At 37.2% G+C, this 23,015-nt stretch overlaps 1 protein-coding gene and 1 long non-coding RNA gene across 4 annotated transcripts in view; one reads left to right on the top strand and one right to left on the bottom strand.

Annotated features, from left to right (window-relative positions):
* Window positions 1-23,015, top strand: part of VWF (von Willebrand factor) — a 145,581-nt gene that overhangs the window by 67,214 nt on the left and 55,352 nt on the right. For both annotated transcript variants that reach the window (XM_084508850.1, XM_084508851.1), the window contains exons 22-30: window positions 1,883-2,029; window positions 2,724-2,864; window positions 4,321-4,440; window positions 5,098-5,254; window positions 5,773-5,931; window positions 7,276-7,411; window positions 11,002-12,341; window positions 13,001-13,120; window positions 15,295-15,438. In XM_084508850.1, coding sequence (XP_084364976.1) covers window positions 1,883-2,029; window positions 2,724-2,864; window positions 4,321-4,440; window positions 5,098-5,254; window positions 5,773-5,931; window positions 7,276-7,411; window positions 11,002-12,341; window positions 13,001-13,120; window positions 15,295-15,438 — 2,464 coding nt within the window. The remainder of the gene's footprint in view (window positions 1-1,882; window positions 2,030-2,723; window positions 2,865-4,320; window positions 4,441-5,097; window positions 5,255-5,772; window positions 5,932-7,275; window positions 7,412-11,001; window positions 12,342-13,000; window positions 13,121-15,294; window positions 15,439-23,015) is intronic.
* On the bottom strand, window positions 7,421-10,696 carry LOC311431413. 2 transcript variants are annotated; one of them, XR_014689407.1, is made up of 4 exons: window positions 10,576-10,696; window positions 9,382-9,438; window positions 8,943-9,021; window positions 7,421-8,127 (listed from the first exon to the last, which is right to left on the bottom strand). It is a non-coding gene; the product is annotated as an uncharacterized lncRNA (long non-coding RNA). The 2 variants fall into 2 exon arrangements; XR_014689408.1 differs by lacking the exon at window positions 8,943-9,021.

Below are 23,015 nucleotides of genomic sequence, written 5' to 3'. Positions count from 1 at the left end.
TTTTATTTTATTTTATTTTATTTTATTTTATTTTATTTTATTTTATTTTATTTTATTTTATTTTATTTTATTTTATTTTATTTTATTTTAATTTACTTACTTGGGGAGGGGGGCAAAATATTTCCAAATGACATTGCTTTACGATGTTAATGTTTTGAGAGCAGTTTCTAGTTTTAAGCTAAATAGGGCTTAACTGAAGTATCTATATATTACAGTCATGCCTCATTAAAAATAAATAAATAATAATTTTTGCTCTTCTGAAACAAATATATTTGCTACTTTGCAAGGTCGAAAGTTTACAAGTTCATAGTTGGTCAAACAGCCTCCTTAAACATAGAAATTCTGTAATTTAGGTTAACCTGCCAGCTCAGCTTTGTCCTTTGTTGTTGCTTTTTTGCTGCTGTTTTTTTTTTTTGTTTTTTTTTTTTTTTTTTGTTGTTGTTGTTGTTGTTGTTTTTTTTTTTTTTTTTTTCCTGTGTTTGAAAAGATAGAGAATACTACAGAAACTTAGATGACACATGACCAAATGTGTCTAGATAGTATATCCATAGAATAAGTATGTACAGGCATAGAGGAAGGTGAAAATGCTTCCAGTTCCTAGAATAGTCTATCTTTTAGCATATTTTTCCCTACAGACATTGAAAGCCCTTTTTGGGAGATCCTTGAAGAATGTAAGCTGTTTTCTCTGGGGATAAAGGCTTTTGATCACACTGCAAAGCTGAAGAGAATTGAATTACATTGCAGCATTTTTATTGAATTAAGCAAGAATGAGTAGTGGGATAAGGAGGTATTTTTCCCTCAAACTAGGGAGCAGATGAATAGTTTCTCCCATCCCTTTATCACTGTTTATACTGACTAAAGGTTTTGTCTACCTCTTCCACAAGCCAACAGTTAGCAGTTAATGCATTAGTAGTGTTTAAAGTAACAGCCATTCCAGAACTTTCTCCTGAAACGTGGTTAATAATCCTATTAAGGTTCCCATTGAAAGGGGATTACAATGTGAAAGAAAATATTTTAAATGAATTTCTCAAGTTCTCAGTAGCTGGAGGCTGTGAATTGGCAGTCAGATGGAAAGAGAGAGGAGAGGCACACAGGGGAAGTGAAAGTGATGGAAAAATACAAAAGAAAATAAATGACCAAAATGATCCTCTTAGGATTTTTCCTATTGCTGTAGGTGGTTGGGAAAAAAAAAAAAATCACAAAAAACCTTCCTGACTTCAGATTCAGGCTTTGGCCCTTCAGAGACCACCCATGCACATGTTTCTCTCAGTTTACATTACACTTTTACCAAGCAAGCCTTTTTGCCACTATCTGCCTCAGGGACACAGAATTGTTAGTTTCCTTTTAATAAATAAATGAAAAAATATATAGTTATTCAGCGAGCTATTACTGAGTATTTACTGGTACACCCAGTACTCTTATCAACCCTGCTTCAGTTTATCAGTCTTGTTTTTTGTGTGTCAGTGTTTATGGTGAATGTATGTTTTATTTCAGGAGTGCATAAGACATTACCTCATTCAATGTTATAGAAATGTGATGAGGTTGAAATACTGTACTTTTTGTACTTTTTTTTTTTTTTTTTTTTTGTGTACTGAAATACTGTACTATTTGCTATTCAGCAGTGCTGCTTTTAAGACAATAGTTTATCCACTGCAGCTTTTCAGAGTAGAGACAGGTCTGTAATCAGTCCTGTACCTATACTTTGTTTGCAGTTTTTCAAGCACTCAGGATCATCTGTTTGATGTCTAGGATCTGTCTGTTCTCTGGTGAACAGCATGTCTGAAAATAGCCACTAATCTATGAGTGCATGTCCCACTGGGAAAGTGGCGCACATGTAAAAGGAATTAGAGAGACTTGATAACAGAGTGTTTTTCTTGTTCAGGTGAACATCAAGGTACCTCCTAAGGACAGTAATGATTTAGAAGTCATGAAATCTGGCCGTTATTATGTCATTTTACTGGGCAACAGCATCAGTGTGACCTGGGATCTTGCCATGGGAGTCTCAGTTATCTTAAAAGCCAATTTCAAAGTAAGTGTTTTTCGCTTTAATTCTTACTCTCACTAAAGAATGCACTTTAGTGAGACTCTCCATGAGGGATAGTATTTTATTTTATTTATTTTATTTTATTTTATTTTATTTTATTTTATGCAGACATGCAGATAGATTTCCACGGAGTGCTTACTTGAAAATGAAGGGATTTTTTGTAATATGTAAGGGTCGCTTACTTTCGTCTATGGTTCAACTGTAATGGCAAAATTCTGGGTCTTTGGAGATGAGCTATGATAGAAAAGAGGAATGCTATGGTGCCTTAGAATAACTTTGCTTTGAGGGACTGAGGTAATTTCTTCCATGTACAATAGGAACATAAGGAGCCAGATTTATAGACATGATGGTCATCTTGAGGAATGAGATGGTATTATAGGTTAATTTCCTGGAGCCACTCCAAATAGAGCCAACAGGTGCCACTAGTTAGAGTTGTCTTCTTGCATTCTGGAGACCCTGGAAACAGACTGGTCCTACTTTCAGCTAAGCAGAATGGGAGTAAGAGCTAAACATTCTCTGTGACAGACTATGTGTATTTTAGTGAACTTGGCAGGGCCAGGAACAATTCAGTTTTTAAGCCTTGTGCCATTATAGTAGTAGGCTAAAAAGACTTCTTAACAAAGTTCTGAGACAGCCTACAGATGTATGATTTATGTATTTTGTGTTCTTTCCCTGCAAGGATCAAGTGTGTGGTCTGTGTGGAAATTTTGATGGAATCCAAAACAATGATTTGACCAGCAGCAATGAACATGTTGAAGTAGATCCAGTTGACTTTGGGAACTCTTGGAAAGTTAATACATACTGTGCTGATGTCAAAAAGGTGATTATGAATAAACAGTGAAAACTAATTAATACTGGTTACAGTATCACTTTTGTGTGGGTAAAGAGCTTTGAAAAGATAAAAATAAATAGAAATGAACTCCTTCTCCTATATTTTTGCCAAATAATTTTCTTTCTTGAAGTCTGATAAAAGATCAATTTAATGCCTCTGGGCAGCCAAATGTTAAAACAGCCAACCTGTGTAGTAGAGGCTATTCATAGAGTTTGCCAACCCAGATGCTAGAAATCCAGGTATAACTGGAAATCTCATTTTAGAGCTTAATCTAAAAAAACAGCTGTAATTTTCAGACAGGAGGAGTTCAGATAAAGATTTCATATTTCTCCATCGAAACTCTGTATCCCAAGTCCCCAGGTCTTAGTCCATTCATTTTTGAACAGCTCAATGCACAGATTGATTTATTTCTTTATGGTTCTTAATGTTTTCAGATAGCAGTCAGTTATTACATTCAGATTAGAGAGGAATGAGCAGAAAAGGCAAGATACAGGAGTGAGCGTAAGACCTTATTGCCATGTTATCACAGCTTTTGAATTCTGAGTGTTACCTAAGTCCTCATTCTGGAGATAAGGTGATTTCACAGGGCACTAATTATGCTAAACATAACTAGTGTACTTCCTCTTTTGCAAATATATATACGTCTTTAATCTTTCCTTAAAATGTTTATGTTGTCAAAAAATATTTATTTTTGATCACATGAAATCTTTTGTGTTACTTAGCCACAGAATTATCTTCCTGAATGCCTGTTTGTTTGTTTGTTTGTTTGTTTATTTATTTATGTATTCATTTTCAATATGACTGGACTGGAGCACGGGAGAAGTTGTAATAATGGGGACTGAGACTTCTGGGTAAGACTGAGAGGGAGCAGCTCCACATTTCAGTTCATCTGGCACAAGATACAGCCTACAGGATATCTCTGTGATAAATATCATGTTGATACTTGTGCTCCTTGTTCTTAGCTAAATTAAAATGAAGAGGGGGAGACTAGTGAGGCTTTTTTATTTAGCAGTGGCCTTGACTATTATCTGCTGAAGACTGACTTTATCTGTGAAGCTCACAGGCCTTCTGGAGAGCTCTGAACAATTGTTTTTTGGGATGCATGTTTGGTACAGTGAGATTAACATTATGAAAATTTTTGTGTTAAAACTGCAGTATACAAACCTGCAGACAATGAGGGAGATGACCTGCCCTACTTTGTGTTCTTCTGCTGCAGAATTTGTTCTTGCTATGTAGCACACTGAAACTTTATTCAAAGAAATAATTTACTTTGTCAGGAAAGGTTGGTTGGACTAGATCTTATGATGTCATTTCCAACCTAAATGATTCTATGATTCTATGAAAAATGTCTAGTGCTAGTGAGTCTCTTACTTCAGTTTGAAGAGTCCCTAAGATCCTGAAGTCAAGACTGATGCAGTGTGTGATTGTCTCTTACAATATTAAGCACAACCAGGAACAAGCCTTGGTGTTTCCATTGTGTAATGGCAACGTATTGAAGCAGGTGATGGTAGAAACATCATGCAGCATTTTGTCTGGGAGTCTCTTTGAAGAATGCAAAAAGCTTGTAAGTATTGTTTCTTGTGTTTCATTTCCTTCAATTCTTCATGAGCTGTGCTGTCAGTGATTATAGCTGAGCAGAAAGTACAGTTGTGCTGACAGCATACAGGACATGAAGGGGACTGACTAATTGGCGTTCTCATCTGTGACCCTGTCCTGTAGCTGACGCTTTGTGGGAAAATGCAGGAATCCCCCTAGTGGAAAGCTATAGAAAAACTTCTGCTTGAGGGAAGTTTTACTCTTAAACCCCAGACTGACGCATGAAGTCACGCACAGGGGTTGAGTTTTTGTTTTTGTTTTGGAGGATGGGGGAAGAAGGCAGGGCAGGGTGAGGGAAAAAAAACCCTGAGCTAATATAATGCCATTCATACTGCAGTCTACCCCAAATGCACAAGAGGATTTGGTAACAGGGCCCCAAATGTATAAAGTTGCTACATATCTGGAGTATTAGGGGACAATAAACTGCAATGTCTATAATAACTTTGAGAATGTGGCCTGATTTGAGTTCTTGCTGGTGTCAGCAGAAGGATTTCCACTGTTTTTTGTGGCATCTCAACTCTTGGCAAATGGAACAGGCAAACCACCTGAAGACTAAATATGTATAGAATAAGGGGATGAAGGGAATCAGTGAGTGTACTGTACCCTGAATTTATCCTTTTTTCAGGTGAATCCTGAACCCTACATAGATATTTGTATGTATGACACTTGTGCTTGTGAATCTACCGGGGATTGTGCTTGCTTCTGTGATGCTATAGCAGCCTATGCACATATCTGTGCACAAAAAGGTGTTATTGTTCACTGGAGATCAGCAGATCTGTGCCGTAAGTACAGGGTAGATGGAGAGGAATTGGGAATGATTTTGTCTGGGAAATAAACTGAAAAGGTTCAAGATCTTAATCAATAAACCATTGGCTCAGCTAGACTGTTCTTATCCAGCTCTGCTCCTGCTGATGTCCAGAGAAGTTCTCTTTAATTAAACTGGGCTAGAAGCTCATAGTGACATCGTCCTTCCAAATCCAGGGAAATATTCTTTTCTGAACTTTTTTTTTAAATTATTATTTATTTTTTTTTATTAGTGTCAATTCTTTGCAATTGTTTTTATCAAAAACAAATCTCTCTCATCTAGAGCAAGTATTTCATTATATATAAAAAAAGAAGTTTGAAGACGTGGCCTGCCATGGACGTAGTAGAGAAAAAAGAAAAGTTATTTTAAGATGTACATTTTTCTTTTGCTATGCATATATGGCCCACCTTGTACTCAGTTTGTTGTCTTTGTTTTGAGAGGCATAGTGACTATAGTCTGGTTTGATCTTCTGCCTACATTTTTTTCACTATATAGCACAAAGCTGTGAGCACCTGAATAAACAAGAATTAGATTATCAATGTGAATGGCGATATAATAGCTGTGGACCCGCTTGTCTTATAACATGCCAGCACCCACAGCCTTTGAAGTGCCCTCTACAGTGTGTAGAAGGATGCCATGTGCACTGTCCTGCAGGTAAGTCCATCTTTTGATTTTGTCATTTATTTACCTTTTTCTGCTCTGCTCCTGTTACTTTTTGGTATTGTTCAGTTATTATTATTTTTTTTTTCCTCCACACTGAATGTTGCTGTTGCATGACAAGAAATATTACAGTCCAAATATTCACAGATTGCTAAGGCTGGAAATTGCATAAGATTTAGAAACTAAAGTTAACTCATCAAGTCTTACTGATGCATTTTCAGTGTGTTTTCTTAACTGTGCAAGTTGGAAGGTGGTTAGGTATCCTGATTTGAGTTTGTGAGATGAGCACAGTGTGTAAAGGATACTAAAAAATGGTGCCTTGAAGAGGAGATTAGAATGCTGCCAGCAAGAATGAGAGAATGAGAACAGGGTAATAAGAAAGGGAGACAGGAGCAGAGTCAGGGGCTGTTGACTTTGTAGGGTATGAATTTGTGCTGAACACTCAAAAAAAGCTCTTATTTAGAGAGCTTTTTTTCCCAACCCTACTGTGGTGTGGGAAACCCATTGACCTGAACTGACCTTCTCACTGCCTTCAGGTCTCTAGTGCCCTTGAGACTGCCAAGCAGCTATCCTCCTCTGAGCATGAGCTTTTGGCCTAAATGTTCCCATCAACTCTCTTAGAAAAAATACCTGGGGGAGAGGAAAAGATGGACAGAAAGAGAAAGTGTGAAAGACAAGCAAGATCCAAATGGAGAGTGACAACTGAGATGAATAAACAGCTTGTAAGGTCAGAATGAGAAGACATGAAGGCAAAGAAAGTAGGTATTTTAAGACCAGAAATAGTTAGTCTGGGCTTTGGTATCTCTCTTTTACACATTTACAGAACAGTGAGGGGAGAGCCTTCTTGGATATAAATTTATGTAAGTATTAAATATAATATTTGAGCTTTCAGTACTAGGTGTTTAAATTGTACTCCAGTATGATCAGAGCTAGGAGGCAGGCAATATGGGGCAAAATCAGTAATATACAGATAAAAAGGAAACAGCTATTTTCTCCTTGTATCTTTATTACTTCATTCTGAAGATACGTTCACCTTCTGCATGGTCCTGGTTGTTGTAGGTTATACATTAAGTACATGTATTTACAGTATCTCACTAAAAGTGGTTATGAAGAAATGACATATTTATCTGTGTCAAACTTGGAGTGACCTTAACACAAGCAGAGTATTTAGAACTCTTAAACCCAATTCACAAACCTTGTTTTATTTTTATATATATATTTTTATATATTTATATTTATTTTTATTTTTTATTTTTATTTAAGCAGGTTAAATGCAATAATTATGTTTGCAATTAATTTATATTGGCATTTTTATACTACCGTGCTATTTCAAAACAGGGAAAATACTCGATGAACTCTCTCTGGATTGTGTCACTCCAGAAGCCTGTCCTGTGTGTACAGTTGGAGATGTCAAGATTCCACATGGAAGGAGCATAGTTTTGAACAGAGAAGATCCACAGCACTGTAAATCTTGGTATGACAGAAAGATTTATGCAGTGAAATAGCATGTCCATTGGGTAGGATGATGGGAGAGAGATGGAGTGAATCCCCATGAATAAGTTAAGACTTAGCTGTAAATATACTACTGAAGATGAGGCTTGGAAACCCTCTTTTATGTCAATGCCCCTTATATAATCTGAAGCTGAGGTTCTTTGTTAATAGTTGGGATTATTGGATGTCATTTGAATTTAAGCAAGTGAAATCCAAATATTCCTTTCAAAAATGCCTCTTCCCATGTGTAGAAGGCCCCATTAACTTCAGTCATTTCAGTCTTCTTTCTGTGAAAGGTGTGATCCAACATCAGTAAAGGTATCAAAACTCTTTCCTCTTGCTGGTACTAAAAAAATCCTATATATAGTGCAAAATCTGAATGCGCACTCAGTCTAGAATTTTCTGAGATTATGAGCAGTTGAAAGTTTGTAGTATAATTGGAAAAATAATCTCCCCAAGATTTTAAGATGATATCCTGTGTCTTGATCCTGCATGAATGCTTTTCCAACTATGATGAAATTAATAGAAGGATGCACCATAATGTGGGATTAGGGTCTTCCGTTGCAAAGTGGCAGAGACGGATTTTCATTCTGTATACTGCCCAGTGGCATATTACACAAAGGTTTGTATTACCTGTAAGCTTGGCATTCTCCAGAGGTCTAGTCCCTTGATGGATACTTTCACTAGTCACTCATAATGCTGTCAATACAAAAGAGTTTTCCATCATGTAATTTGACCATATTTAATAGAGACCGAGTTGTAAAACTGCAGTAGCTATTAGCCCAGACTAACACAGAATCACAGAATCACAGAATTTCTAGGTTGGAAGAGACCTCAAGATCATCGAGTCCAACCTCTGACCTAACGCTAGCAGTCCCCACTAAACCATATCCCTAAGCTCTACATCTAAACGTCTTTTAAAGACTTCCAGCCTCCTTTAAGGTATCTGTAAAGAGCAATAAGGTCACCCCTGAGCCTCCTCTTCTCCAGGCTGAACAACCCCAGCTCCCTCAGCCGCTCCTCGCAGGACTTGTTCTCCAGGCCCCTCACCAGCTTTGTCGCCCTTCTCTGCACCCGCTCAAGCACCTCGATGTCCTTCTTGTAGCGAGGGGCCCAAAACTGAACACAGTACTTGAGGTGCGGCCTCACCAGAGCCGAGTACAGGGGGACGATCACCTCCCTAGCCCTGCTGGTCACACTGTTCCTGATACAAGCCAGGATGCTGTTGGCCTTTTTGGCCACCTGAGCACACTGCTGGCTCATATTCAGCCAACTATCCACCATCACTCCCAGGTCCTTCTCTGTCTGGCAGCTCTCCAACCATTCCTCTCCCAGCCTGTAGCTCTGCTTGGGGTTATTGCGCCCCAGGTGCAGGACCCGGCACTTGGCCTTGTTAAACTTCATGCAGTTGACCTCAGCCCATCGGTGCAGCCTATCCAGATCCTCCTGCAGAGCTTTCCTACCCTCGAGCAGATCGACACACGCACCTAACTTGGTGTCATCTGCGAACTTACCGAGGGTGCACTCAATGCCCAGATCATCGTCCAGATCATCGATGAAGATATTAAAGAGGACCGGCCCCAGCACCGAGCCCTGGGGGAAAAGGGAACACCTTCGCTCCAAACACTTTGAATCTCACAGAAACTCTGAATGGGTATGAACTTTGAATTCCTGGTGTCTTGCTGGAGCTAGCATACATCTGTGTTATAAACTCAGGGCATTAGACTATTAGACTGATCAAATTACATATGTATATATATTATGTATTTTATAAAATATATTTATATATATAACTATATATGAAAAGCCTTGAATTGCATCAAAATGTCAAGAAAGAGTCTTCAAACGTGAACCTCTGTTCCCTAATTTTTGTAATACTTAATAATAATTTATCTTAAATGTTGATACATTGGCCACCGGTCACAAAGATTTCAGAACATTACGAAAACTTACCTCACTAGGGAAACATCCTTTTGCATAGCTGTCACCTAATTTAGATGCCTACACCATCTGTACAAACAATAGAAAATATTGCACAAAAATGAATTTTATAGCAAATATCCAAAGAAAATTGGAAACTAGAAGAGTCTTGTTCATATTAGGATTAAAATAATAAATCTTCCATTGCTGTGCATTAATGCCAAAAGTATCTGTGCGTTCTTCAATTAAAAAGACACTAAAATAAACTCAGAAAGAAAATAGCCCTGGGAGAATTTAAACTAAGATGTCACATGTAAAGTGACTTATTTTCCTGGAAAATGGTACCTTCTTCTAGTATTGACTTGCTTATTTTGTACATCCATGGTTTTCTCTGGCAGTAAAAATGAGCACTTTTTGGTCCTTGCTCCTTCATAGATGTTCCCTATACTGTTTCTTTGGCTGTCCAGTAGTACAAGGAAAGTGTATTGACTGCATCTGTACTACCCTGTCCATGAGTACAGTGATGATCTTTGCTCAGATAACTAAAGTAAGAGAATGATACAACCAAGAGTTAGCAGGGAAGAAGTGTTAAAGCCTTGCTAAAGATAGAAATAAAGGAATTATAAATAAGTTCCTAAAAGGTGAAGAGTGACAGAGGTGAAAAATCTCATGGTATTAAGGAAGTATGAACAGTGGAAAAGGCAGAGATGGGGGGAGAAGGTAGAGAGGGAGAGGAAACTAGGAACTGAGATGGAAAGAGGAAGAGAAAATGTACTAACAGAGGTGAGTAGAAATGGCGAGGGAAGAAAAATAGAAAGAAAAAGAGAAAACAGCTATAAGTAAAATACATAATTCTTTTTGTGTGTAGGGACACAAAAACAGGACATAGTAAGTAAGAGGAACATAAAAGAGACATTAAAAGAAAAACACAAACAAAAAAAAAGAGGAAAGATAACAAAAGAGACATTTAAAAACAAACAAACAAACAAAACAATAAAAAAACAAACCCATATAGGATGATATGTGCCAAAGCTGCATTCAAAGCAAAATTAAATTAGGGAAAATAAAAGGAAACTAGTGCACTTTAGAGATAGGAAAAAAAAGGATGCTTATTGTTTTTAGTAAGGTTAAAACCTAGGTAAACAATGCCTTCTTACAGAGTTTGCTAGGTCCTATCGGAGTCAAAATTCTCTTGCCTACTCTAGGATTTTACTTTGTATTACCTACCTCCAATTTGCCTCACGGTTTTTCTTCCTTGTGAAGCAAACCATGTCTGCCAGTTAAGTCCACCAGTGGCCTGTAGGTAGCCATATTGCTCAAGCTCAGTGGGTTTCTAGACAATTCCTAGACACAGATTTTAAATATTCTACCAAAAGCTGTAATAAGAAGAGTATCCTCTGACAAACATACCATATGTTTTCATATGCTTCCTGCATCTAAACAGACATGCACAAACAATTCCTTCTCTGAGTGAGTGCTAAAATTTTGTACAATTTCTTATAGAGAAATGGAAGGCGTCCCTCCCCTCCCCCCATCACTATTTTTTTTTCCTTTTCTGAGATACATAGCCAGTGGATTTCCTTTTGTTAGATGTGGGTAATGTGTTATTATAAGCATTGATTTATTTACTGTTAAACTTTGTGATTTTTGTAGTCTGTGTCAAGGGAAGAACTTATCCTGTGTATCCTGTGAACCAGTGGAAGAAATCCTAACACCAACAACACCTGCTCCAGAGGAGGACATTGAACTACCACCCAGTGAATACTCATGCAGCAAGATGATGGACTTGGCCTTTCTAGTGGATGGCTCCAATAAACTGTTAGAAGAGGACTTTGAACAACTGAAGACTTTCATAACTGGCATGATGAAGAAACTCCACATCTCCCAAAAGAAAATCCGAGTATCAGTTCTGGTATATTATAGGGTTGGCACCACAATCTATCTTGGCCTTAAAGATGTCAAAAAACAATCCCAGATGAGAAAAATTGTCCAAAACATAAAATATACAGGTGATGAAGTAGCGTCTGCTGCAGAAGCCCTTAAATATATTGTGTTTCACGTGTTTGGAAAAGCAGAAAGGACCAATGCTGCCAAAATTGCTGTACTATTTATAGCAAGCAAGTCTCCAGGAAAAGTCCGCACCATTATCCCAGCTTTGAAGAATAAAAAAATCACTGTAATACCTGTGGGGATTGGACCATATGTTAATGAGGAACAGATCAGGTTCATTGAAAAGCAGTTACATAGTAGATCCTTCTTAATGAACAATGTGTTGGAGCTAACAGATAACAGAGATCTCCTTATTGATTATCTATGTGATCTTGGACCTGAAGAAAATCCTCTGTTAGAAGCTATGTCCACTCCAACAATGTCTAACATCAGATATCCCCCTTGGATGCTCACAGCACCGCCACCCCTTTCAGAAAAGCCCACCCCAAAAAGTCTGGACATTGCTTTTGTTGTTGAAGGATCGGACAATGTAGGGGAGGAAAATTTCAATATCATCAAGAAGTTCCTTGAGAGGGTGATCACAGGAATGAACATAGGGAAAGAAAATATTCATGTTACTGTCATGCAATATTCAGACACTGTCACTCTGGAGTATTCCTTTAGGGAAATACAGTCAAAGGAAAGTATTATTGAGAAAGTGAGAAGCATACCCTACCAAGGAGGGAAGGCTACCAACACTGGGCATGCCCTTGATTATATTTCCAAACACACATTTACAACAGTAAATGGGGGCAGGCAGGATGTACCTCACTTGGTATATATGGTGTCAGCCAATCCTTCCACTGATGTTATCACGCGACATCCCAGAAGTATAAATGTTATTCCCATAGGCATAACACCCAATGCAAATGTCCAAGAGCTCAGAAAGATTAGTCAGCCTAATAGTCCAATAATCTTGCATAGTTATAGCACACTTATTGAAGAAGCACCTGAATTAGTGCTGCAGTCATGCTGCTCTCATAAACGTTGGACAGAAATTCCAGGTGAAGTTGGAGGTCTTTTTTTGTGTAATTTTCTGTTCCCTCTCTCCTATCTTCTTTGTTCCCACTCCATGTCTATGAACATTCTCGTCTCTCATTTAGTATTTTGTCCAAATGCCAAGGAAGGACCATTTATCCTTCAGAGTGAGAGGATGCTGCCCCAGTTCATTAGTACAGTTCACTGACTTGCAGTCAGTCCTCTATAGGCTTAGAAGACTTAAGCTGTATTTTTCAGTAATATACAGTAGCTTTCAGATAGTATGAAGAGTGACAGAAGTAAGTATTCTCATCTGCTTGCCTCAAGAAAGTAAGCAAGTTCCTTTTATCTGAGGTAAATTCTTCATTTTGTGTTTGGCTTATTTTTACTTTTTAGTCCCCTAAGAGTAAAATAACATTAGCAGAAAAGCAAGAATTGAAATATAAATCTCAAGGCCTTCATTAAGCAGGCATTGCTTACTGTTTCAAATGGTTGCTATCCTGCTTTGTTTACCCAAAATGCTGGTATCTGCCATTTCTGCTTCTACTGATAGATTAGTAGATGACATTTTGGTTATCATTTGATTACTAATAAAACCCCACAAACACCTACAAACACATTTTATCTATTTATTTATTTATTTATCTATTTATTTATGTATTTATTCCTTCCTTTCCCCCCCCAGAGTTGTGCAACAAACCAATGGATATCATGTTTCTTCTGGATGGAAGTTCCAATATTGGAGCATCAGAATTTGAGGAAATGAAAAACTTTGTACAGGCATTTATTGAAAGTGCCGATATCAGTATGTATCTGTTTTAACTCATACACACAAAGACTTTCTGCATTATTTTGCTTATACATGACAAAACAAAAACTCTCAATTTCTTTTCACCATTCTAATCCCTCAAAACAAAACAAAACAAAACAAAACATTTATATTGAGGAAATTCAGCTTGTAAAACTTTTGGTTCGGATGAAGTTCAGTTTTCCTCTGGTTCAGGCAACTAAAGGTTTGATATGTAGTTCACTGAGTAGTGTGATGCAAAATAGCTAGAACAGCATCTGTGATGAGAACTTCTCTTTTTATTGTAATGTACACAAGAAGTGAGTACACCAAATAGGTGAAGAGGTCTCTGTCAAGGGATGCAGATTTAGCTGAACTGTTCAATGGCAGAAAAGCAGAAGTATATGTTTATTTGTTTTATTTCTGAATTAGTTCCAAAAGTCTTGAAAATAATGGTTCAGGTTTGGTTCTGGTTCAAGTAAAAATGAATAATTCAGAGGGCTTTTGCTTCAGGTTTGGTCAGACTGCAAGGTTTTTGTCTTTGGAATGAGCATTTCTATTTTTGATCGGCTGTTTGGGGCTAACCTAAGGCACACTATATGTCTTTTTAAGATTTAGTTCCTCACCCATGTTGGATGACAGGTGCTTTTTGGGAGTGCTCGACTCAAAGATCATGCAGATTATGTACTGATGGGAGGTATACCACTAGTCTGGTCATTTAGCCGAGATATTATCAGCGCAGCCATCCTCCAGAATGCTACATATCTTGGTATACATGAAAGTATCACGAAGCACAAGCAGTGAATTAGGAATTGTGTGCCCTTGCTCCAATCAGCATTCAATCCAGCATTAAACCATTTTGTGGTTTTCATGGTGTGTCAGCTGCTAGTGTTTGCCACTGTGTGTTGACATGTTTGTATCATATCTATATTTTCAAAAGATTACCAGCAGTTATACTAATTAGAGAGCACACAGAGGAAAAGTATAGCACTTCTGTATGTCTAGAATAACTTATATTGGTTAGAGATCATACTTGGAAGACACTTTTTTTTTTTTTTCTGAAAATTGTATACAAGGAAGATACAGAGAAGCAAGCCAAGTAAACAAAGAAAATAAGCAATAAAACAATAGACAATTTAATTTAGCCTGTTTTGCTTATCTTAGCTTTAGCCTGTAATAGTAAATGTTACATCATTAACAACACAACAGAAATAATGGAAATATGAAGTGAGTTCTCACTACAGCCTTAGTTTTAAAATCTTTGAGAAGACCATGGACAAATTGTTGAGTGCAGTAGGTAGAACCATAGAATCATCCAGGCTGGAAAAGACCTTCAAGATCATCAAGGCCAACTATCAACAATATCTGGATTTGTATAGGGCTGCAACATTTGGTACATGAAATCACAATAAATATTAACTTAATTCATAAATGTTTTATGAGCCATTGATAAAAAATAGTAATGTATTATGTACGTGTTGTAAGTACCTTCAATATGCAATAGAAATCCTTCTAAGACTATGGCAATCATTATAAACAATGTATTGCCCTGTTCAATTCTACAACAGTTGGCCACTGATTATTTATATCAACTCTCTGTTAGTAGTGTTATTCATACTTTCTACATAATGTATAAACAGAATAAGGATGTTAGAAAATGGCAAAACTAGGAATTTCTCTTAACTCCCCTTTGCAGGCCATGCTCCCTGGGAGAACTATGTCACATAGTCTGATGCATGTCACTCAAGTAATACATGACAGAGAAATTTGAATGAAATATAGTCTTCTGTGAGTCTGGGCCATCAGGAAGGTTGGGGGATAAAACTACCACACTTGCCAAACAATGTGCATGTAAAAAGTGATGTTTAGACAGTTTTAACATGGAAAAAAGAAAAACATTTGGTGATCAGTAGTGAAATTCTCCGACCATGGTCAAATTAATCTGAGACAAAATACTACATGCTGATTCTCAACAGAAAAGTGACTGTTTCCAGAAATATGTGCATAGTTTTTCCCCTAAGAATAGTTCAGTTTTGATCTTCTGATTGAATATGCAGCTTTCACACTATAATGGAAAAATCCATGCCTAGTTGTGTTTAATGTAAAACACAACCATAATGTATCCTTTAGATTTAATCTTAAGACATTCATATGCATTGCTTAAAGTGTTTGTTTTCTGCTTTTCACTTCAGGCAATACTTCAGTTCATGTGTCAGTTCTCCAGTATGCCAGGGAAAATAATCTAGAAATTTCATGGAACATGCCTCAAGAGACTGTAAATCTTGTAGAGATGGTGCGCTCAATTCAACAAAGGGAACAAGGTCCTACCAGACTGGGTGAGTGATTGTGTGGATATTTATGTTTAAACAAGAGGGGGGAAAAAAAAAACACATGCTAAGTATAATCTGGCCCCAATCACCAATTTCTCTTCATGCTCTGCACCAGGGCTGTTGGATTTTTAGTTCACTTATGTCTTTACAATATGTAAGTTTCTTAGTAAATGTTTAATTTTCGTTATTAAAATATAACTTATGTATCTCATATCAGGGTTTATCTTAGTGCATTTTGGAAAAAGGAAGGCCGGTTTCTTTTTTTTTTCCCTGAAGTGATTTTAATTTATTACTTTTCAAGAAAGCAGAACGTAAACAAAAATACTTTGATCATTAATATTTCAGCATCAATTACTGATTAGACATTTAGCAGCAGAGCTGCTTATACTCACTTTGATAGCTGCCCTCGCCAGCTGTTTGTTACTTCGTGCTGAGCCAGTGTAAAGGATCTTTTTCTCAAACAGTAGTTGTGTTCTGTATAGGTTAGTCCCCTCATCAGTTTGCCATGCTGGGCCCACAAAGACTTAGGCTGGCACAAGGCTGGGGATGGTGCCAGGGAGCAATGATCACCTAAGTTGGCACCCTACCTGAAGTTACTTGTGAAACATCATTTTCTGCTCCAGAAAACTGCATCCTGAAAACACGTCCACTTTAATATTCATGTACTAAAACGTAACAGATTTCCCACTGGGTCTGTGGAAATTCAGTACACACGTGTATTGGTTGTAGGGCCCAGCAAGCAATGATTTTCCTACAGCATATCTGATCTTTCACTAGACACCCTGAGAATTTTGTTCTTTTGGACTAGAACTACATTTGCTCTGGCAGCAGCCTAGCATTAGGGTCCTATAAGAGCTGAGGAATATACAGATTTTTAGGGTCTTTGGCCTACTTTGTACTGTAAAGAGTTATTGGTACAGAAAAGTGGGAAATAAAACCTGACTTCCATAGATCGCAGGAGGATTAGCCATGATTGCTTTCTCAGCCTGGAGAAATAAAAATACCAGATGGCTGATGAGACTTCTATAGACTCATTGTGGGATAAACTATTACATACAAATAGATAAGTTTTCACGAAGTCTTCTATGGTAATGTGTATAGTAAGCCACACTGACCTGCAGGATAAACAGAGAAAACATGGCCTTTGGGAAATGAAAGGGGAGAGGCAGCCACATGACATACTCGTTAGTGATTTGTTTATGTCTCATTGGAAAGTGCTCAGAGACCATGATGAGGGATGTGGTATAATGAACTAAAATGGAATAGAGTAGAAGTAGTTCCTCCCAGTGAAGTAATGAAAATAAGTCACTGTGGTCCTGTCCTGCACCTTGTAATGTGTGTGAATTCGGCTGACTGAGTAGGAGATTCGACATCCATGGGAAATGCATTGTTGTTCATTTCATTCTGTCTGTGCTCAGGCCTTTGCAAACACAGAGGCTGCTTAAAAAGTTTAGATAGCTCAGTTAGGATGTTGCAGTTTCCCAGGCAACTTTTCTAGCTTATAGAGGACTTGACCAGATTTACCTTTCAAAAAATATCGTTGCCATCAAACCTGAATTGTTTCTTCTCATCTGCGCTGTTTTCCCTATGGTAGAAACATGATTCCGTGTAATCCTTATGCAATATTTACTGATCCAGATCATCCCGTTTCAGTCAAAGAATGCAGAAAATAACTGTGGACTTGGGGTGTGTGACTGACTCTTCCTCTCCTTAAAACCGTGGCACTAACAGGGCTTTTCTCCTAGGGTGCTTGCTTGCTCTCACATGCACAGTGTGAAAGACCTGATATATGTGTAATACTTAACATGTAATATGTGCTTGGAAATCATTACTCCTGCTTCAAAAGCTGGTAGGTGGAGACAAGTTAGAGATGCACAGCACCAGAACCTGAAGTGTGCCACAGACATACTTATAGGGACCAAAGCTGCTCATGTGGAGGGTATAGCTGGATTAAAATAACAGTGTCTGTCCCTGTTCTGTATGGAGTTATTTTCATAATGGGACTGTCACCATTATAGCAGTGAGTATACCCTGTGGGGGTAAATGTACCTCTTTAAATGCTGACCTCACTATGTGTGAACAGAAGTTTCAGGTGAGTTGTTGCCATTGCTGTAAAAGTTTAACTGCAGAGAGCTTTCTCTTTTTATGCTTTCTTTAACAACATGGAAACTCCATGAGAGATTTTATTAGTAAGAAATAGTGTAAAACTACAGAGTATTTAAGGGTATCAAAACAAAAAAGAGCAGCTTTTCCATGCTTATGGAGTAAGATAACACTGTGTACATTTGGGTTCAAATTAACTATTAAAAAGAAGTTCTGTGGATATTAGGACATAATGAAATAGTGTGTAATTTCACCTGAGAAACAACTGAAAATAAGAAAACTTCTCTTCAGCATTCATGGGTATTTAGAAGAGTTATAGGAACTGGTAAGTATCACTTAAAACTTTATAAAACCATGATTTTGGTTGCTTTCTAAACATAGCTCATTTTAGACTGATGTTTTTAAGGCTGCCTGCCTCAGCCTCAAAATTTGGAGAAAGCGTAATTTATATGTGTCAACTGTATTAAAAGCATTGTTCGGGATAGATATGTCTTTTTTCTTATTTTTTTTTTTCACATTTGGGAAAAAAACCTTGAATGTTTTTACTGACTTTCATAGCTATTAACATGTTTGTATGGCAGCATTCAGCATTGATGCTTGATTAAGACAGTATAAATGTTTCCTTTCAAAAAAAGCCTGTTTTTCAGCAAGTAAAAGCCCACCATAGCACTGTTCTTGACTCAGCCCTCTGCTCTGATGATTCAGTCAATACAGAATGTTCACAGCCTGGTCCCCTGTTACCCATAAGAGGCTTTGGCAGCAGCTGCTCTAATCTAAGGGCTCTCATCCATTGAAAGATCTTGCTTGAAAGGTCTTGCTTGTTTGTTCCCCCACTACCTTTTCTGATTTGATAGTGCCAGCTGTTTTCTGAAGCCAGCTTTGGTCACCTACTAGAGCTTCTCTGAGGTGTTCTAATTCACACTCCTGACATGTTTTTTGCTCTCTTGCTTGTATATTAGTTCCTTTCTTACAACGTTTGTGAATTAAATTTGTTGCTGGTGGAGTCTGGGGCCATCAGAACCCCTTGAAGGTAAGAGAAGTGCAGTATCTGTGATCTGAAGACTCAGAAAAACAGAGGAGAGGTTTTGGGAACTAGTAACCTGCTTAGTTCAGTACTGGGGGACTGCTGAATGAATCTGTGAATAGAGTCCAGCCGTTCTGTTAACAGGCACACATTAATGCTAGAATATCAACGTGATAGGAACGGACCAATTAAAGCATCTGTCTTTGGGATCAGGTTGCAATAGCTATTGTGTTTCAAAATTAAAATGATCTGCTATTTTCTGCAAAAATAAGTAAAAAAATAAGTAAAAATAAAAATCCATCATGTCAAAACCCTAAATTAAGATACAAAGTCCAGTTTCAGGTTTGTTGTCATGGGGGGTTGTTCCTGATTTAAAAAGATCTTTGGTTAACGAGAGGCAATCTGGACTATCCACAGGCTTCATAGTGCACTTCTCAGCACTCTTCAAGTGCTGAGAAGCCGTTTCTTTTTTTGCTTCTTTCTCCAGAAGCTTTCAGTGCTTGTGGGTGGTTAAGACTTCTTGTAGTACTTTTTCTTTTTGAGATGTTGCAAAAGTGTTAGCAAAACCATTAAGGCCACTTAGGACATGGATTCATATATTCCCATCAGGAACCTCTGCATAGCTGGAATCTCCTGCCTGTCACAACTCCACAGACCTTCAGAAGGGCTTCACATTTTATTCCTCATTTCAGACCAAAAAAAAAAAGAAAATAATTGCTTTAAGTTGCTTTAAGCAGTTTCTGCTAACCCTGAAGTACCCACTGAACCATTAAACGTCTCAGTGTTCATTTATTTTCTTCTCAATTGGCTTATGCTGGGAGCAACCTTGTTTATTATTTCTTGGATATATTTCCAACATTTTTAGGGCACTTTGTACTCTCTCATTCCGTCCAAAATGTTCATAAATGCTAGAAATTCAATATCTGTGATTCAGATTAGTATGCCTTTTTGCACGTTATTCTTCCTTTATCCAAATCATTAATGAAATTATTCAGTAAGGGAGAATCTAATGTAATACTCTGTAGAATCCCAGTAAATACCTGCAACCCTACTCAACAGATTTTCTTTTGTCCTTAAAACTTGTTTATGTCCATTTAATCAGCTTTTAGTCCTTGCAAGAACCTGGACATGACCCATTGTGAATTACTATTTCAGAATACATCTGCCTTGACTGCATCTGATGATTTCTAAAAGTAAAATAAAATAAAATAAAACAAAAATCAAACTTATTCAGAAAAGTACAACTAAGTGATGGAATCCCTTCTCTGTTTTTTGTTTGTTTGTTTGTTTGTTTTCTGTCTTTGTAGGATGTCTTCCATTGTTTTCACTTTATTGGTATTCCATCCATGACTTTTGTTATAGTATAGTTAGGAATGTATCAGCACTGAAAGAAGGGAAGAAGGTGCTATGCTGTGGTGCTAGCCTTTAGAAGGACTGACCTATTCTTTCTAGAGTAGCCAATATAGATCAACTTTTGTTGTTGTTGTTTTGTTTTTGCTTTGTGTTTTTGTGTTTTGCCTTGATTTCAGTTCTTTCCTGGGTGTGCCAAATGATTAACAACCAGGTCCTCGTGACTGACCTGAAAGGCTGCTGGCGGCTCAGTGCACCTGCAAGCTACAATTTCTTTTTCAGTTATTTAGATAAATGTTTAGATGATCATATCTGAGGAGTGTGGGTGTGAATGCATGTGTGAAATTAATCTTGGCCATTATGCCTGTCAGAATTACAATACGTGTAATGTGTTCATGTCCACTGCCTTTGGTAACAGAGTTATTGTATGTCTAATAATGATACTTACAAAATACCCCTTGTTAATGCTAACAAAGTTTTGGACACCGTCAGATACTCTTTAAAGAAAAAAATAAATTTGATTTGATTTGATTTGATTTTTAATGGAGCATGATTTAAAATATTTTCTGTTTTAATTGGATTTTCTCTAGGGTCCATTACTGAAATAAATAGCTGATGGTGTAGTCCTGTAAAACTAAGCAGATTTAAGCAACTGATTAAAATGGCTGAAAATTATGCACTTCATTAGAACTGTTGTTTTTCAGACATGGTGAGCTCCCCGAGGTAGCCAGCTGCCTGGCCAGGTGGGCAGGACTACAGGGAACCAGAAACAATGCCTAGCTGGTGCAGCTGGAGGAGCAGATTCTTCCTTCTGCCGGTGGTTTTCAGACAGATGCATTTGAAGTGTGCATACTGACACCAGTGCAAACAGTCATGGTGCCAGCAGCAGCAGCAATGATGTTAGCCACTAAAGGGGTGTACAGGAACCATGATGGTCTCATAGAGGCTGAAGCCTCTGTGGCTCAGACCTTATCCTTTTAAAGCTAGCTCAGTTATGTCCAAGGTGCTGCAGTCTCTCTTTCCAATCCTAATATAGCCTTGTGGTTTGCGATATTTGTTTTGGTGTAAACACTTTAAGCATTTCCTTTATCGATATGAAAATGCCAGATTACGGCTATGTTGCAGTCTAGTAGTAATAAAATGTTCAAACGCTATCAGTGGACCAGGCCGATATACTAGTAGTCAATATTCTTTATAATAGCCTCTACCATTTTACTATTACTAGAAGTAGAAACAAAGAGCTGAGAAGTGGCATCTTCTTGCTTGGGATGGCAACTTTCTGAATCTCTCAATGTTTTCACTTGATCACATCTTCAGGAACCTGGCTCTCTTCTCTACAGCTGGCTCCAAAATAAGAGGAGAAATCCAAAGAGGTTTTTAGACAAAAAACTAAAATAATTTTTCCATGCATTAAATTGAGTAATTGTTTTTGGGGGGACTTTGAAATAGTCCCTGGTTATATTACAATGGAACTTGATTTTTTATTACAAATTATAAAAATAATATATTTTTTTCCAGTTTACAGGTATGTATGACTGACTCTTCAAACTTTCAAAGTTAACGGGAGAAAGAAAAATAGAACTGGTGCAGCTGGTGACCACACAAATGACACAAAAGTCAAAGTGGCAATAAAAAAAATATATAAAAAAAGAAAAGAAAAGAAAAGAAAAGAAAAGAAAAGAAAAGAAAAGAAAAGAAAAGAAAAGAAAAGAAAAGAAAAGAAAAGAAAAGAAAAGAAAAGAAAAGAAAAGAAAAGAAAAGAAAAGAAAAGAAAAGAAAAGAAAAGAAAAGAAAAGAAAAGAAAAAGAAATGAAAAGAAAAGCACAGAAATTCGTAGTACTTTTCACAAATGAATGAAAAAATCATTTGTAATTCTTACTTTGCAGAGGTCTAACCTAAAGTACTTGAAAGTTAGAAGCTGAAATACTTTCTTAGCAATTTCTCATAGGACAAAAGGGAAATGAGTTAATCTTCTGGCACAAGGACCATACTGGAGGAATCTCAGGGATTGGAATATACTCATATTATTATTTTCTGTATTTTGTAGTATCCTGTAGTTATTTATAACTAACATGCCATGCTGCATCTAGCGTCAGCATTTACAGACCTATTCAGCAACTACCAGAAAGCAAAGCATTTGTAGCAATGATTATGAGACAGCTTTATTTTATATAAGTTAGTATCTGGGACTAGTTATTTTTTTCTGGTCAGGAATAGTAGCTTGTAGAATGAAATCAACACCATCCAATTAATGACGATATTTCAAAATATTTTGTTGCAAGTAGAAAAACGTTCAAAATTTTCACATAGGAAGTTTTTACTGAATGGAAACTCTGAAGTTTTAATTTCTTATATAAAATATAATATTGGAATTATGGCGTAAATAAAAACAAAATGACAGAAACAAAATGAATCTACACAGTTGGAAGACTGAAATTAAACTTAGACGTGTCTTTTTTTTTTTTTCTTTTTTTTATGATGGTAAATGATAATGCACGTTTCCAAAAAGCATTTTTATTAAACCACCATACACCTCTCTGCTTGAAAACTATTGCTTGAAATAATAGGTTACCCTTCCTAGACAGGAGATTGCTAATGGAGGTAAATGCTCTAGAAAGATGGACTTTTATCGGACAAGAACCTTAATTTGAATCATATTCCTGCGGTATGTGGATAGGAGTTCCTGGTGGCTCCCAGCTCTTCTTTCTAGTTATGAGCATCTACATGTGTGGAGAGATGAGACATGAAAATGAGCTTAGCCTGCAGGGAGGAAATCATGATAATGAACTAATAGGGGTGTCTGGATAGGGTTAGAAGGAAATATGAGGCTGTCAAGTCACAGACTGTAGGCTATTGGAGGCAACAGGAAAGGATAGGGAAGGCAACAGTATTTGAGAAGGTAATACCACCTCCAAAACAGTACTGTGACAAAGGAGACATTTAGTTTTTTTCTAGATACCTGTTCTAGGCTAGATTCTTCCAAGGCTTAAAATCCTCCTGAAAGCCTAATTTCATAAGTTAAAGCATAATAGAATATCCATTTGGGGATCTCATGTTATCAATTGTAAATGCGCAAGTGGGCTTCATAGAGGCTGTCCTTGCTTAC

This window comes from Aythya ferina, assembly GCF_964211825.1.
Source record: "Aythya ferina genome assembly, chromosome: 1".
In the NCBI taxonomy this organism is placed as follows: Eukaryota; Metazoa; Chordata; class Aves; order Anseriformes; family Anatidae; genus Aythya; species Aythya ferina.
The sequence above is the reverse complement of the archived record's forward strand: the minus strand, read 5'-3'. Positions and strand labels throughout refer to the sequence as shown.